General features: G+C 39.3%; 1 protein-coding gene across 2 annotated transcripts in view; it reads right to left on the minus strand.

Annotated features, from left to right (window-relative positions):
• Positions 1-16,589, minus strand: part of lrmda (leucine rich melanocyte differentiation associated) — a 236,803-nt gene that overhangs the window by 181,263 nt on the left and 38,951 nt on the right. The window contains exons 3-4 of one of the 2 annotated variants that reach the window (XM_063875088.1): positions 7,721-7,785; positions 393-493 (exon numbers count right to left, since the gene is read on the minus strand). In XM_063875088.1, coding sequence (XP_063731158.1) covers positions 393-493; positions 7,721-7,785 — 166 coding nt within the window. Of the gene's footprint in view, positions 1-392; positions 494-1,006; positions 1,238-7,720; positions 7,786-16,589 lie in introns of those variants that run through there. The other variant, XM_063875089.1, reaches the window with a different exon arrangement.

The raw sequence follows: 16,589 nt of genomic DNA on the forward strand, positions 1-16,589 counted from the left end.
TAACCATCATCTCCTTTCTTTCACTTGCCAGATCAACTGTGCTAGTCCTGCTGTTGAAATGGCAGCCCCCTCTGAAGCAGCTGCCATGAGGTGTTCCTTCATGTCCTGACAGAGGAATCTTTTCTTCTATTTGCCCCCGAATTAGCATGTCACATTAATCGATCACGCCTTTTATCCTGCCCCAGCGTGGCACCAGCCCAGCAATAACACTCATTCAGCTCTTTGATGTCATGATGACACTCTGACCACCTATAGACCCACAGCACACATTCAATTTCTCCTGATGTAAGGATACATGTCTACCAGCTACATAGTGAGAGTGAGAGAGAGACAGAAAGACAGACAGCATTTACATCCAAGAGTAGGCCTACACCTTAGCATCTGTCATTTACCTGAGCTGATTGAAGCTTAGATCCAATCTTCTGGCAAACAGGCCATAATCTTCCCCAAGAAAGTCTGGGATGTCCTTGCAGTCATGTCCGATGTAGGAAATCTTTAAAAGTATAAGAAAGAAAGTGGCTACTTTCCACACAAGGAGAAATAATACAAACACACACCTGACATGCTAACTAGTATTGTAGATACACAACATTCATAACAATAATGATGATAAACAATAATATAATGCAGCAGTAAACCACACAGTGAGGGTGTAGAAGTGTTTACTGCAGTCATGCTTCATTTTGCAAAGATATAATACTTTTTTAACAGCTTTCAAATGATCATTGTACAATCTGCCACTTAAATAGTTTACTCACTTACATAATAGTGCTGTAACTTGGAGGCATTATGCTCATGAGTTAATATGAAGGAGGATCTGTTGAACTGAAAGTCACTAACGTTAGCTACAGTGTGTCACGTGACACCGGTGATATAGAAGAAATAAACAAACCCCGTGTACATTTAGCACTGGTCATATCCGCATTTTAAACGATCACTGATAACGTAAGCCTGAGTAAAGCAATAGGACGAAGTCCGACGGAAAAACTTTCCCAAAAAAACTTACTTGAGTGCCATTCAATGCGACCAACTCGTTATGTGCCATAACTTTCTCCTGAGGATGACAGATCGGTTTCTCTGTATTCAAGATACGCTATCTGAGTTGATATCCAAAGTCTTGCTCAGAAACTTGGCTTTGTCAACATAAAATGGTGCTATTTGTCGATATAGCCCGGCTACTTTGGAGATCTACTGGCGCTTTCAAAATTGACTTTACCGTTTCCGCGTGCCGTTTTAATCAGCTGACCCGCTGTTGTGCGGAAGCACGTGGACACAGTGCTTGTCAGGGATAGAATCTGAGTGCAGCTGAATGTCTCTGGATGAAAAGACAGTAGCCTGTAAGCGTCTATCTTTACTTGCATTTAAGAAACACGTATGGTTTGAATTGAAACACCTTCCCATTTTAAAGAAGGCAAATGTGTTTTTATATAACAAACTCTGCACAGCCAGGTGGACTATCTGCACCTGATAAACTGCAGGAATAGCCCGCATGTTTTCATGTGACTATACAAAGTAGCCTACCAAGAGAAGTTATATATTCTATAAATCATGGTTCATTTGATTCCTGAGTTCATTTAACTGAATTTAATGGCTCCATTTGACCAATTTAAGGTCCATTGTTTTGGCCGGATCTACCATATGGGCAACCCGGGCAAGTGCCCAGGGGCCCTTCAGCAAAAGGGGGCCCTCAGTGACGAGATATTTTTTTTTATAAAAAGAATAATTCATGTGTTTGTCTGCACAACCTCACTCATAAAATATTTTAAATAAAACTCACTCTTCACCACCGTAACTAACTCTGCTTTTCAATAAGGTGAAATGTTCTTGTCTGATAGGGATCGACTTTATATATGTTTTAGTTTAGCAGCGCCCCTGGTTCACTGGGAAGGAGCTGTTTATACTATAAAAGCAGCTGTGTGCAGCATTTACTGTAAGAATCACACAATAGTGCAGACTGATTACGTGGTGTTACGGGTGCACGCATTTCTGTCTTGGGGTGGGGTTGGGGGGCCCATGCTCTCGGTGCAGAGGGGCCCCTGGAGGTACTTATCCTGCCTTGTCCATTCTTTTTCAGCCCATTATTCTATGTCATAATTTTAACAAATTAGCCTGGGACTCTGTTTGATACTCACTTCTGATAATTACTAGTTCCAGAAGGATGTTCAGCGTTGCCAAAGAGCTAAAGCAGAGGAATGTTAACTAGGTAAGTACTACTTTAGCGCTGTTAGGAGTGGGATTTGCAGTAGCGTACCTGAGATTAACCAACAAATAGTTTATTGATGAAGATAGTTGTCCATCAAACCCAAAACAATATCATTTGCAAAAAGCTACTATTGATAAAGATAAACTTTACTTTTTATATATTTTTACCCTAATGCTAAAGCGCCATGTTAATGAGCTGTCTTTTCAAATGGTTGGATTTTCTACCATAAAAATCCAATAAAAACAGTTCGGATATGTTGCCTTGATGTGCGTCTGTGACAAACAAAATTATTCAAAATTTCATTGTATTGCCAGATGGAGGCAAAGCTCTCACAAACATATATCTCAGAATCTGAGGAAATTATTTTAAAACGATATTATCACTCACCACCAGGGGTAAATAAGACATGTTTGTTTTTGTTAGATACAGTGCAAAGGTCAAAGACAAAACAATATGTCTGCTTCAGTGAAGACAGATGTGGAAGCATGAGTAAAACCCATATTGTAGTGACTGATTAAAAACCTATGCTCCGGTCCACCCATCCATAGTGTTGGAGTATAATATTTGAGTTTTAATTTCCCCACAGGGGCTGTTTAACATGGAACATAAAATGAAATGGCAGCATGGACAGAAGAACAATAGGCACAAAAACTCCTTCTTTGTTTGGTAGAAGAAAATCTGAAGGAATGATATGGGCTTCACGCTTGGCATGGCAAAGTAATGGTAAGTTTAACAATAGCATGGGCCACAGGTATGTTTTACTTATAATTATATATAGTCCATAGGCTTATGGATATATCTTGCAACTACTGAAGTAAAGCTTTGCATGGTACTAACCTCTTGAATGTATTTATAATAGTGTAAACTCATGTGTTTTATACAGACCAACCTTGATCATAGTAACATGTTTGTGAGGTTTGTAAAGTAGTGCAACAATGTGTATTAATTAAAAATGTTGTAAAGATCTTGCGCTTGTGTTGTAAAGGTCTTGCTGTAGTGCTAAGATTACATTTAAAGTCACTGTTAGAAGACACTATGCTTTTGTGTACATTATGTGGACTATATATAAACTCGTATCCTTTATCACAATCTAATATGTTGAACAAATGTTTTTTGGACACTAAATCACCAAAGATTCGTTATTCATTCACGCACACATTAAATTGTTATGTTATGATCCACTGTGCTCTGAGAGCATATCAGACTTTTCAGCCAACACCAAAGAAGCTAATTCACTGCAATATGTTTACTTCTTGGAGCTAATGAGTTAAATACTTGCTGTAGTGCTCTGTTAAGGGCATACTTGCATTTTCTTAGGTTCATAGTGGCACTATTGAGAGGATCATAAAGTTTGAGAGCACCATGTTGTTCCTGAGCTTCACTGCATGTTGTGTGACGTCACGTGGGACCTCCCACACGCGGTAAAGCTCGCTTTCCCTGTGCTGCCTGCCGGAGAGAGAGCGCGAGAGTCTGCATGGCTTCGGTCTCACTGAGCCTTGCGGTGCTTCACATTTTACGCACTGTGATAGCTGATGTGTTTGTGTATTGTCAAACTGTTTCGTTTAAAAAGAAGGACTGCGTCTTAAGTCGTTACAGTGTTATTTTGTATCCTCTTACCTCTCTACGTCTTACATCGGAGCTTAGTAGGAAATGATTCCAGGTAATGTCGTGTCACGGACTTTCCTGTAAACCTGTTCTTCCTCTTTGGAGTTTTACTAAAAAATGTTATACTTTATGCATGCGTTTTGATGGTTAAATACTCCAATGTACCGCCTGTCTCCTATTTTTTCCGTTCCTATGTTATCAGATATGTTTACATGATGTGCGTCTATTAAAAAAAAGTTGTTTGGTTATAGCTAGTATTTCGCCATAAAGTATTTAATAGAACGAAAACGGACTGAAACCAAAATAATAAAAAATAACTTCATATAATAAACGCTTCAAGATATAAAGTTGTTTGTTAAAAGTACAAATATAGGTAGGCTACGTATAATTTCAAAGGTGCAATTAGGAAAGTTGTTCATCTTTGTAATTTATATTTTAAACGGCTTCACAGACACATTTCAATGTTGATTTATATAAATAAATCATGGAAATGTTTTTTTGTTTTGCTCATAGCAAGAAGACGGCACAGTATATAGTTAACAGTAAACCTACAACACATTTCCTCACAAGATGTAAATAGTTGTATTTGCATGCAGAGAATGTTTCATAAACATGTCAGTGTTATGAAATATATGGGGATATTACAACTTTCTATTTAAATATCATGAATTATGGTTGCAAAAATGTGTTCCCATTTAAGGGGAATGCCGAGTATTTTGGTGTCTGGTGCAGAAGCCCATTCGTCATACGGACAATAAAGAGGGTTTTCGCCTGACAGTGAAAATTTATGGTTGCCCTTCTTTGCCCTAATAACTCACATATTGTGTCACGGACTGACAGCCCTTGCAGAAAACAGCAAGCCTGTTATCAATCACACATCTTTGCATATTGTGAAACGTCCCCCCCTTTTTTTTGCTAGACAATACTGAAAACATTTAAAGAAATAGAGATGAGCTCATTTAGACTTTTCCCCCATCTTACAAACTCTCACATTAAAGTAAATGTGCTTTTGATAAGCTGTTTATTTATAATACAAAATGATGACATAAATGTATAGAGAATATAACTGTGACTTGTTTTTTAAATTGCAAAACTGTAGTCAGCCATGCAGACTAGGCCTATAAGTAAAAGTCATCTTTTTCAACTGTTAAATGAAAGCCTTTTTCTTATTCTTGTTTAACAACCATTTCATTTCTACATTTTTGTTGAGGATTCTACTTTTTACAACATGTGGGAATAATTGTTTTATATTAATGTATTCAGTAGGCTATACATTTAATCCTAAATTGCATTTGTGACAGATTGTGAACTCCAATACCTTTTGTTTTATTTATAGGATTTAGTTGTTGTTTTTTTGGTTTTCCACCAAAAACACATATTTGGCCCCTTGACTGTCCACTCCAGGTTTTCTTGCTCTCCAAGTTGACCTGTCAAGCAGATTACCACAGAAAGAGATTAATGGCAGAGGCGGGTTGCAATAATAATCGTTTTGTTTGATGTGACAACTTTGATAGGCGTTGATTTACTTACAAACTGATAGGCTTTTAATTGAGCGCCTCCATCCCGATTGAGATGAAAGGAAAACCGCATTGAAAAGCTGCCCGATTGCCCTGGAGCCTCAATACTGATTAGCCATCTCAGCGGTGAATAGTTCAAGGCATTTTAAACTTCTTTTCTCAACGGCCTGACAGACCATTTCTCTTCTTTTCTTTCTCCCTGTCCGCTTCTCCACCTCTTAAAGAAAATAAATCATTTTCATTGTATGTAAATAAAATCGAGTTGACATCAATATAAAATGTCTGGATTTCTTTTTGTTCCCTGTCTTTGTTGTTCTTGTTGCAGATGACAGTGTGCCCGAGGCAGATGACAGGTTTTAACAACACAATAGCAGATGCGTTTAGCCGAAATGGACAGGGTTCTGTTTTGAGACACCGTGATGTTTCACCGGGTTGTTGCACATTATCATTTTTGAATGAGTGTTTACACTTCAGGTTGTTTCAACTAACGTATTTCGGAAGGATACGCTACTAAATAAAGTTGAAAATGTTTGTAATAATTATTTGGTCATTTTAACTTTATATTATGAATCATAGATTATTATTTTTATGTTTAATTTATTATTATTTTGTTTTTTCCAAAGGCATCTTGTTGACACCATAATCGGCCGATTATAGGAAAAGCACTTTAGCACCGTAAAGCCCTAACAACTTCTTCATAGAACATGTGAGCAGGACTGTCTGCAAGTTATTATAGTTTCATCATGTGTGTCACCTCCAAAGGGTTTAATGAAGAACTCGGAAAGTTACAGACTTTGTTGAACAGCGTACAGAATAAAAAAAGTAGATTAATCCTAAAATTTAGCTTTTTATTCCTACATACTCTGGGAAGTCGTTTAGCTCTTGTCGAAGAATCTAAAATTTAAATGGAGAATGGATTTATTTCCTCCTAAAACTTTGTGTCTCTTGCAGAACGTCTATCTCCCCATTTGTTCTTCTCCTGCAGTCACACTGGCATGTAATCAGCCACAATAGCTGACATAAATCAAGCGCTGGATTGACAGCGTCTGACAAATAACTGATTGATTGCGGTGGAGCAGAATTGACACTTGACGGAGGGGTGGAGATAGAAATAGAAGGGCGGTGTATATTATACTGAAAACATGTGACATTCACATCCCTCCATCACTACATTGGTCTATTCCTGTCAACGCTTGTCTGTTTAGGGAATTCAAACTGAAATGGTTGGTTTTATGTTTGCCAGTGCGAGAAAAAGTCCCAGTGTTGGCCGTGCAAAACTCTATGTGCGTCTCGGGCTAGAAACCGTTTGAGAATAACAAATAAAATACTTGTGAAGATAATGATAGACTCCCAAATAACAATTCTGTCACATAAACCTCGTTAAGGATTATTGTGTTAAAGAAGGATAGCCTAATGCTTGATAACACATCATAATACAGAAATCGATGGATCGATTCATAATAACTAACTTCGTTTAGTATTAGACCAGGGTAAAATAAATTATTTATATTGTTTATAATAAAAACATGTGTCTCTACCCAGAAAATGATGAGAAGAAACAGAGCCATTTGATTTAGTCTATGTCTATGCTAAAACTCGATCTCAACTTCCTTATAGGAGGAGTTTATATTTTAAAAAGTGATTGAATTGGCGTGGTTTGTAATTTTATTAGCAAATGGGTTGTTTATCTATTTTATTATTCACACACAACTCTGAAACCTGGTGTAAATGAAACCCGCAGACCCACATCTAAAATAGTGCAAGCGTTCACACTAACCAATATATTCAAGCCTATCTCCTCCCCCGAGCTGTCGAAATAGAGGCGCTTACAAAGAGGAGAACGTCACATCCCCTTGACCCTCCAATCACCTCAGGGTCCCATTTGATTGGAAGGCGGCAAAGGCTTTAATCTCCGACTAATTCAGCTGCTTTTGAAGTGAACATTTCTACCAGTTCGTACTTCGGGAGTACAGAGCGAGGACCTGCAGACAGACGCACTCACGGCTCTCATGGTGCAAGACACAGCTTCGGATCTGCGATAACCTCGCACGGTCTCCATCCAGCTGCCGCGCCTCGCTTCTTTACTACCAGGATTACTTATTATTGAAACGTTTTACGATTATTTTTCACCGAGAGAGAGACTCGCTGTTTTTTAAAATTTTCTTAATGAATCTGACGAAAACATCGCCGTTTCATTTCCTGACAATTGGGACATGATCACATCGCCCTCGGCGTCTGTCCTGAAAAATAGTGGTATTTGTGTAGCCTGGGAAAGCAGCAGTTCTCGGAATAGCAGCTCATCGAGCATCAACAAGCCTTTTCTCCACTCTGCACACCCGTCTCATCCACTAAGGCAAGCAAACAGACTTCCCATCAAGGTTTTGAAAATGCTTACCGCACGGTCGGGACACATTTTGCACCCGGAGTATCTGCAGCCTTTGCCTTCTACCCCGATCAGTCCTATAGAGGTAAGAGATTTTTATTATTTATTTTAGCTATACATACGATGTAACATAGCCTATTTCAGATGCTAGTGCCTTGAGAAACAACGTTCTGGGAGCCTATTGTTTTATCCTTTAGTCTATCCTGTCCAATTGTGATCCCAGTGTTAGACACAGTTATGTGAAGTATAAAGCCTCGCAGTTTGTTTTTGGTCACGGAAGAGCCGTGCGTAATTACCAAATATATATTTCCGTTTGTGAGTGCCAATGTCCTTAGTAAATGGCTTGCTTGCAGACTGTACATTTTGTAATCATTGAATTAAGTGGTCGTTCTTCGTTTAAATTGTATTTATAAACCTACATGTTATTTTGTTTTGCAGCTAGATGCCAAGAAAAGTCCCTTGGCTCTGCTGGCTCAGACCTGCTCTCAGATCGGCAAACCGGACCCACCACCCTCCTCCAAATTATCCTCCGTAACATCAAATGGATCTAGTGAGAAGGAATCTAAATCTGGTCCTTTGAAAATGAGTGACATCGGTGTGGATGACAAATCTAGCTTCAAACCTTATTCTAAGCCTTCAGATAAGAAGGACTCGTCTTCAGGCGTATCAAGCGGAGAGAAGTCTGGTTTCCGAGTGCCGAGCGCCACCTGCCAGCCGTTCACGCCGCGGACAGGCAGCCCCAACTCAAGCACTTCTGCCTCTCCCATGCCATCGGATGGGAAGTGTGGGGAAAGGGATGAAAAGAAAGAGTCTGATTGTAATAAAAATGGCTCTACGGACGGGTCTGGCACCACTAGCCACAGCAGGATAAGCGTGAGCTGTGGTGGAATTAACGTGGAGGTCAACCAACACCAGGAGACGACGCCTGGCACTAAAACCTCCTCCTCGGACTCCTCATCTATAACTTCTGTATCCTCCGCTTCCGTTCTCGGGACAGGGCTTGTGGCACCGGTTTCTCCCTACAAACCGGGCCAGACAGTTTTCCCTTTGCCTCCTGCTGGTATGGCTTATCCCGGTAGTTTGGCAGGGGCCTATGCTGGATACCCTCAACATTTCCTGTCCCACGGAGGGAGCTTGGTAAACGCACAGCTCGCCAGTTCACTGGGCTGCAGTAAGGCTGGATCCAGCCCTCTAGCTGGGGCTTCTCCACCGTCCATCATGTCAGCCAGCCTTTGCAGAGACCCTTACTGCCTCAGTTACCATTGTGCCAGTCACTTAGCGGGGGCAGCCAGTGCTTCATGTACGCACGAGTCTGCAGCTGCAGCCGCCGCTAACGCCCTGAAATCCAGCTACCCACTAATGTACCCGACACACCACATGCATGGCGTTCACACCTCTGCGCCATCATTCAGCGGACATCCCCTGTACCCATATGGGTTCATGCTCCCCAATGACCCTCTGCCCCATGTTTGTAACTGGGTGTCGGCAAATGGACCGTGCGACAAGCGTTTCTCCTCCTCAGAAGAGCTCCTGAATCATCTGAGGACTCACACTGCTTTTACTGGAGCAGAGAAGTTGATATCTGGTTATCCCGGGTCTTCTTCACTGGCAAGCGCTGCAGCAGCGGCCATGGCCTGCCATATGCACATGCCACCGTCAGGTCCACCCGGAAGCCCCGGAACTTTGGCTCTAAGGAGCCCGCATCACGCGCTAGGACTCAGCAGCCGCTACCATCCGTACTCCAAAAGCCCCCTGCCCACCCACGGTGGCCCTGTTCCCGTCCCCGCTGCAACCGGCCCTTACTACTCCCCTTATGCACTGTATGGTCAGAGACTCACCACAGCATCAGCGCTTGGATACCAGTGAGAAAAAAATGACTTAAAAAGTTTATAGAACTAAGAATGCAAATATAAAGACTTTTATATTAACAGCGCTAAACTTATGGGCGGGATCCGTGGACTTCACCTGTATTTATTTATATGTCGGCTTGAAAGCAGGCGATAAAAGCTGCAAATTTAAAATATTTGAGCAACTCAAAAAGTGCATTATGTTGAAACTGAACTCTATAGGTAAAATCAAAACACACACACATGTTAGAGTACTAATTAAAGTAGGGGTCTTCATTTCGATGTTAATTTGAAATTGCTATGATTGTATTTGTTCTTATTTAATGTCTCATTGAGAAGAAAATAATTTACATGCATGTTTGTTTCTTAAATTTCAGAAATTGTCCACATTTTAAATTTGCCGTTATTTTTCAGGTGTACACCTCGGAAAGAGAATTGGTATTTTTTTGTATGTATTCTGGAAAAATAAGAAACAATTCTGTTCCATATCTTCGTGTGCCTCATTTTCTGAAGTATTAATCTTATATTTTGTATATATAGTTGGATTTATATTCCACCGAGAAGTTTGAGAATTGGACTTTAATTAATGGGGTTGAGAAAACCTTATTGATCATATCTGCAACATGGCCGATTTTCCTGGCTGTCATACTTAAAATAATTAATACTAATATTATTAATATTGGTGTCCATTAGAATTTTGGACAGTTTGCTCATATAATGAGCATCTTTATTATTTATATTCTATTGGTTTATATGCCAAATAACTAAGAAGCTTTAAACGTTTACTTTTAACAGAACACATGTTTTAAAGTTTAAATGAAACTAAAATGAGAGTGGGAATTAGTGAGTGTGTGTGTGTGTGTGTGTGTGTGTGTGTGTGTGTGTGTGTGCAGAGTTAAACGTGCTTCATAAAGTGAATTTGCATAACAGAATTTAGTTTTCTGGTGGGTAAAAATCATTAACAAGTTGTTTAAGATTTAATTTGACAGGTGTCGTAGGTTTATTTGCTAAGTAAAAAATGTGAAGTACTACACCAGGAAAAGGTCAAAGACAGCTGATTTTTCTGGGGTTAGAAAATACAAAGCATAGTTCATTGTTTTACATTTTACAAGAAAGAAACCCCCAATTATAAAAAAAAGAAGGACGATTACTTGAGTATTTTGCTGGCTCTCAGGTTCAGTGCAAAGCTTCTTCAACTAATCTATCTTTTTATTTATAATAAAACTGTGGGCTGAGAGCAAGCCTTTGATAATCTATCAGGGTGACATTTAACGTGGAGGCCATTCACTGGTTTATATCATTTGTATTGTTTTTTTTTTCATTACCAGGAACAGGATGATATTTTTTAATTTGCATTTGATAATCTCACCCACCTGTAAATCTAATGTACACAGCATTACATTTGCTATTAAAAAAGGATCTTGTGGAAAGCAATGGGATTTTCATGAAGGTACATACAACAACAAATCGTGATTGGATTTTGCAAAGACCATGCACTTTTTCAAAGTTATTTATATATATATACATGTTAATTAAAAAAACATCCCATATGAACAATTTAAATGAAATATACTATTATTATTTGTTCGACACGACGGCAATGAACGTTCCGTTTGTGCAGCTTTGTGTGATATAAGAAAAGTCAGCTGCATAGTTGAGCTTTAGCGTTGAATACATATTAAATATACAAACAACTTCACATTTGAAAATCGGTGCATGGGTACATAATTATACTCACAAAGCCACATTAATTATCCGTAGTTTATGACTTTGAAATCAGCAAAGTGATTTAAAGAGCCGGTATATAACATATTTTTGCTAACGTATAGACTCTTTGAAACAATTAACTTCGTCTTTCGGCTCTTTTGGGAATATGGTTGACCCAGCTGTGTTACAGTTATTATTATTTATTTAGAAGAACAGCCCTTCAGAAACGCTGTCCCATGTCTCTCGCACAGCGGTTATTCAGACGAAACAAACTCCTCTCACAGTACAAACTCCTCTCACAGTGTCTGAGGCCCACACGCGTCCTAAACTGATGTAATGACGGTGAAAGGGAGCAATTTCCATTTTTACCCACATCATGGTGGCTGGGCTCGGAGGGTCCCGGTGGAAGGCAATTTATCATGTGCCCCTCCCCCTGGCCCTGTCACTGTAGGAACAGGCAGGCACATGTGTGCATGAATTACCAACCCTCCCACCTACCCCCCCCCCCCTTTCCTCCCTCACTGTGAAGATTTGACACAGAGGAGAAAGAGAACGTGGGGTTATTAGAGTATACAGGAGTATTAAAGTGCATATTCACTTTGTCCATCAAGACCTAAAGTGCCGAGGTGTGCATGGAGCTCAACAGAACAAAACCACATACACCAAAAGATGATGGTACAGATTTAATAGTTTAAATCACACTTACAAAATAGTGATGATGGTGATTACAAACCTGCTTAATTTATATTTTATTAATTTAAGAGGGAACTTATTAACACAATTAATAGCCTGGTGAGGGTCTTGAACTTAAAATTAGCTGTTTTAGGGAGATGTACTAACTAATCTGGCCCAGTAAAAATTAACAGTGTTATGCTTAGGGTTTTATATGGTTTCAGAGCCTGAACATGAGTCAGTATTGAATGCAAAAAGTAAGCAGTAAGGCAAACAACTTTAGGGATTTATGGAGATTACACTATAATTAACAGAGGTTGTGAGTAAGTAAGTGGATATTAAATACAATGGGACAAAACACAGGCAACCAAACTATTCCAAAAAATCTAAAAAGGTATTAAAACCAACAAGTCTTGAAAAAAATGCTTTTGCTGTACATCTTCAGTTTTCTGGTCATGACCTAAAGCAGCCATTTTAGATTTTTGGGAGATACTTGGATCGTCACAGAGCAGAGAGACACTGCAGGAAACCTGGCAGGACATCTGGCGGGGCGGGGGGGACCCAGGACGTGGCTCACACACACACACACACACACACACACACACACACACACACACACACATACACATACACATACACATACACACACACCTAACCCTATATTCAACCCTACTGAATTACTACCACTAAAGCTGTCATTGGCTGGTGTGTGGCACAATATAAAGACATGCCGTTGTCTGCAGTGGCAAGCCTATAGTTTGTGTAACAGCTGTGTCAATAAGGGGAAGCTGCTATAATGTTCAGCCCTATGCCAGACATAAGTCACGCAGTGATTATTATCTTTTATGTATGTGTGGTTGTTTTATCAGGCTGCGATTACAACATAAAAGCTCTCAGTGATGGGAAAAAGAGACCTATCAACAGTGGCTTTGTTTGGAATGTTTACTTTATGGGCACTTGATATTTCTGACTTGCAGTAATGTTTTACAAGTGTAGATTGTTACTTTTCAAATACATTTTACGCTGACTTATGAACCACAGAGAATGTTACCATCTCAGTCACTATCTCTATCTACTTCTGTACATTGAACGAAGCACCTACGTCTCAACTACACCTTTGATCTCTAATTGTAGTTAAAGGTGTCATCTTAGCTGGAACACCTGCCTGTCATTCTCTCAGTGTGATTTATGTTAAATGGGCTGCTTTGGTGTCCACAGCTTCTGTGATTTTAGTAATGAAGCCGTAAAGTGAACTACATGAAACCAAGCCAAAACCCAGTGGTTGTCACCAGATCTACAGCTTTAGGCAAATCCCTACTAAATCAGCCTATTATCCAGGAGATTAAAAAAATCAACACTGTTGTTGGTCACGTCATATCCATCAATGCAAAAGCACCCTTTTTCTGACAGACTGATCCTAGAATGCAGTCTCCAACTGAGAGTAGTATTAGAGCTAATTTGGTTTTCAAAATCTGTGCCAAGGCAGACAGGAATCCCTCCCAGCTCTTCTACATGCGGTTACCCTCCTCATTGATTTACAAATGCAAAGTGCTCATCCAGGTGATGGGAGAGAAGTGGCAGTGTTGATCTATCTGTGCCACTCAGATGTGGAACCAGTGAGACACTTTCTTGCGCTTAGACAGCCAAATGAGGTCATTTCTGTCTGCTTTGGGATCTACGGTGCACTGGGGTGTTTTAGTGTTCAGATAATTTGCCCATTTTCTGATTCTGACAAAGAATATTTTATGGAAATGCACCCTTACTCCAGGCACCTTAATGGAGTGTGTTGGAGAAGTATGCACACTGATGAGGTTGTTGTCAGTCACTGATAAATGTAAAAAGCAGAGAAAATGTCAGGCATGAGCTCAGCAGCAAAAGGCTTTTTGCCTTCATTTGAAATCAGCAAACCCTAAGCACTGTATTGCAGGGGCGTTACAGCACACAATCACAAGATTATTCTAATTGTTTGAAGCTGTGTGGATACAATATAAGACATTGTACAGCTTGTATCTTTGTGAGTATCCAGTGGATTATCAAAGACAAAGTCACCAGACCTAATTTGAAATAAACGCATTGGCTTCCAAATATTTGACAGGTTGAGGTTTCAGTCTACCACATAATTGCTGTCTTCTGCTGTTCTCTTCCTTCAATGAGTAAATCCTGATGGTGTGTCACCGGCCTTACATGACAGTATGAGTACATGATGTCATTTTCAGGGGTGTGGGCCACCAATTACCATGACTCACATGCATAAACCCAGGTCTTCTGTCGTGTTAGATGAAGATATAATAACTGGTCAATACTTTCTTCAAGGGAATGTCCACAGCTTACACTTCATAAAAATGTGATTAATTATTTTTTGTATAAAAAGAATATGTGTTGTTAAATATTATGATGTGTTGTATTATTATTGAATAATTGTCTGCAAGTTCGGTCTACTTGAAGTGACTGTATTATGCACAATAGCTTCCAATATTAACAATATACATATCAAAAAAGGCCCCTAAAGCGGTTTTATTTGTGACTTGTAGATTTGGAGGTATTGTTTTTTGTATGATATGTTAAAATGTTCACATTTCTTAGGAAGTGATTGCTAAAAGGAAGAAAAAATACAAACTACATGATGTATTGTAGTGTTTAAACTGTGAAGGTATTAATCACTATATTGAAATAATGCAAACTACAATGACGGATAAAGTTACTGTATACATCAAATTATACAATGATGTATTAGAAATAAATTACAGGTAAGATGTTTCTGTGTACCACTCTGTGTCAAAGGTTACAGGATTTAAAAAAATATATATATATTAAAGTTGACCAGATATTATCAGGGAGGACTTGTCTACCTATAAGCAGAATTTACATTAACAAATGAAAAATACAGACACCAAAGTGGTCCTATTCATATCTTGAACATTTTTGCATAGAACAACACTAGTTTGCTTGAGGACAAACAAGGTTCTCATTTAATAAGTGCTACATTAACACAATAACGTCAATCTGTGGAGTTTGTATTGTAAACAATTCACTTTTGTAAACTTAAATGGATTATTGCCTATATTGTATCTTACATTACTGTGCTGTATAACCACAAGACGTGACTACTTGGCTTTGTGACTTTTGCTTAGTTGATAATCTTGCGCCATACATTTTGTTGTTGCTTGATCCACCTACGCATTAAGACCAATGGCTGGAAGCAGCAAGTTCAGGCACATTCTCAAAAGGAATTTCAAACCAAATCAAACACTGAAGTGGGCGTACACTGAGTCAAGTTGAAGGAAAGCTTATACCACTAAAAGTTACATGACAAGACTTCTTCCCGTTTTTGGCGGTGGTGACCATGGGGTTTGGCTGAGGGAGTGATTGGTTGTCAGTGGAGCGGGGGTCTGAGTTACACTGCTCCTTATTTATCTTTTCAAAATGTTCCCTTTATAAATTGCAAATAAAAAATGTTTTTTCCTCCAACACCCTATGAATCTATCATGCCTGAGTAAGTGAACTAAATAGTACCAACTCCGCCAAAGAAAATGTCTAACTCATTAAAGATGTATTATTGAGTTTTTCCGTGCCCTGCAAGGTCATTAGAAAGTAGAATGTTTTGTACATGCATTCAAATAAAGCATAACGTGGCCTCACAACCAATTGTTAAACCCCAAAAATACAAAGTTAATGCTGTGATTTGCATTTATTTTAACAAACAAACATGATTATACCATTAAAAGCTTCTCTTATCAAATCTTTGCAAACACGAAGCTATTTCACTTGAATGGAAAGCTGTTAGAGAGAAAACACACACAGCTGCCTTTGTGTTTGCCTCCATTTCCCACCCCAGCAGCTGTTTTTAGAGAAATAACACCCGTAAAGAACCATATGGGAGCATTAATAGTGTACTGTATAATGGTGGTACTCCATAGGACCATTATCCAATTTAAGGAACCACTGAAGTCCTAGAACTTTCTGTATACACTCCGCAATGATATTCTCCAGAGTTTCCTGCTCAGAGCCAAGTGTGAAAAACAGCAATATATAACACTTATGTGATTTATGAGAGCTATATTTATCACATTGATATAAACTATTCAACTATTACCAGCCTCCACATTACTCCAGCAATTCATTCATGTCAGTGGACCAAACAATTCCCTCCTCAGCAAGCCCAAACCAAACTACCGCTTTATGCCTGTGCCCATATGACTCTCAATAGAGACTTCTCCAAGGAAATAAGAGGAGAGGGGGACATTTCTCAACTCATCCACATGCAGTAAGTGATGATGCTGCGATGTATCACACATTGATCTGTGGCATTTGGGGGAGCCGAGCGTATTAAGAAGGGAGCGCAGTAGACTAATGGGCCTGACTGGGAGACAAATTGGCGAGACGTACAACAACACAGCCCCAGGAAATATGGGGGCTCGCATCACTTTTATTGCTTTAACGCATTTTAGTGTTAACCGAGAAATTACCCACAATCCATTTGTTTTTTCCCCTTTGTTGTTGTCTTCTGCCCTGCATGAGGTTTAGTGAGAATATTATAGGTGGCCCTGTGCTGAGGAAACAAGTTTCTCTATTTATCTTCAAAATAACTTGCATTTGTTGTGGAAAAATGATAATATGATTATAGGGACATAATGTCAGATGAAAAGAATCAAACT

Source organism: Eleginops maclovinus, chromosome 22, assembly GCF_036324505.1.
Source record: "Eleginops maclovinus isolate JMC-PN-2008 ecotype Puerto Natales chromosome 22, JC_Emac_rtc_rv5, whole genome shotgun sequence".
NCBI lineage: Eukaryota > Metazoa > Chordata > Actinopteri > Perciformes > Eleginopidae > Eleginops > Eleginops maclovinus.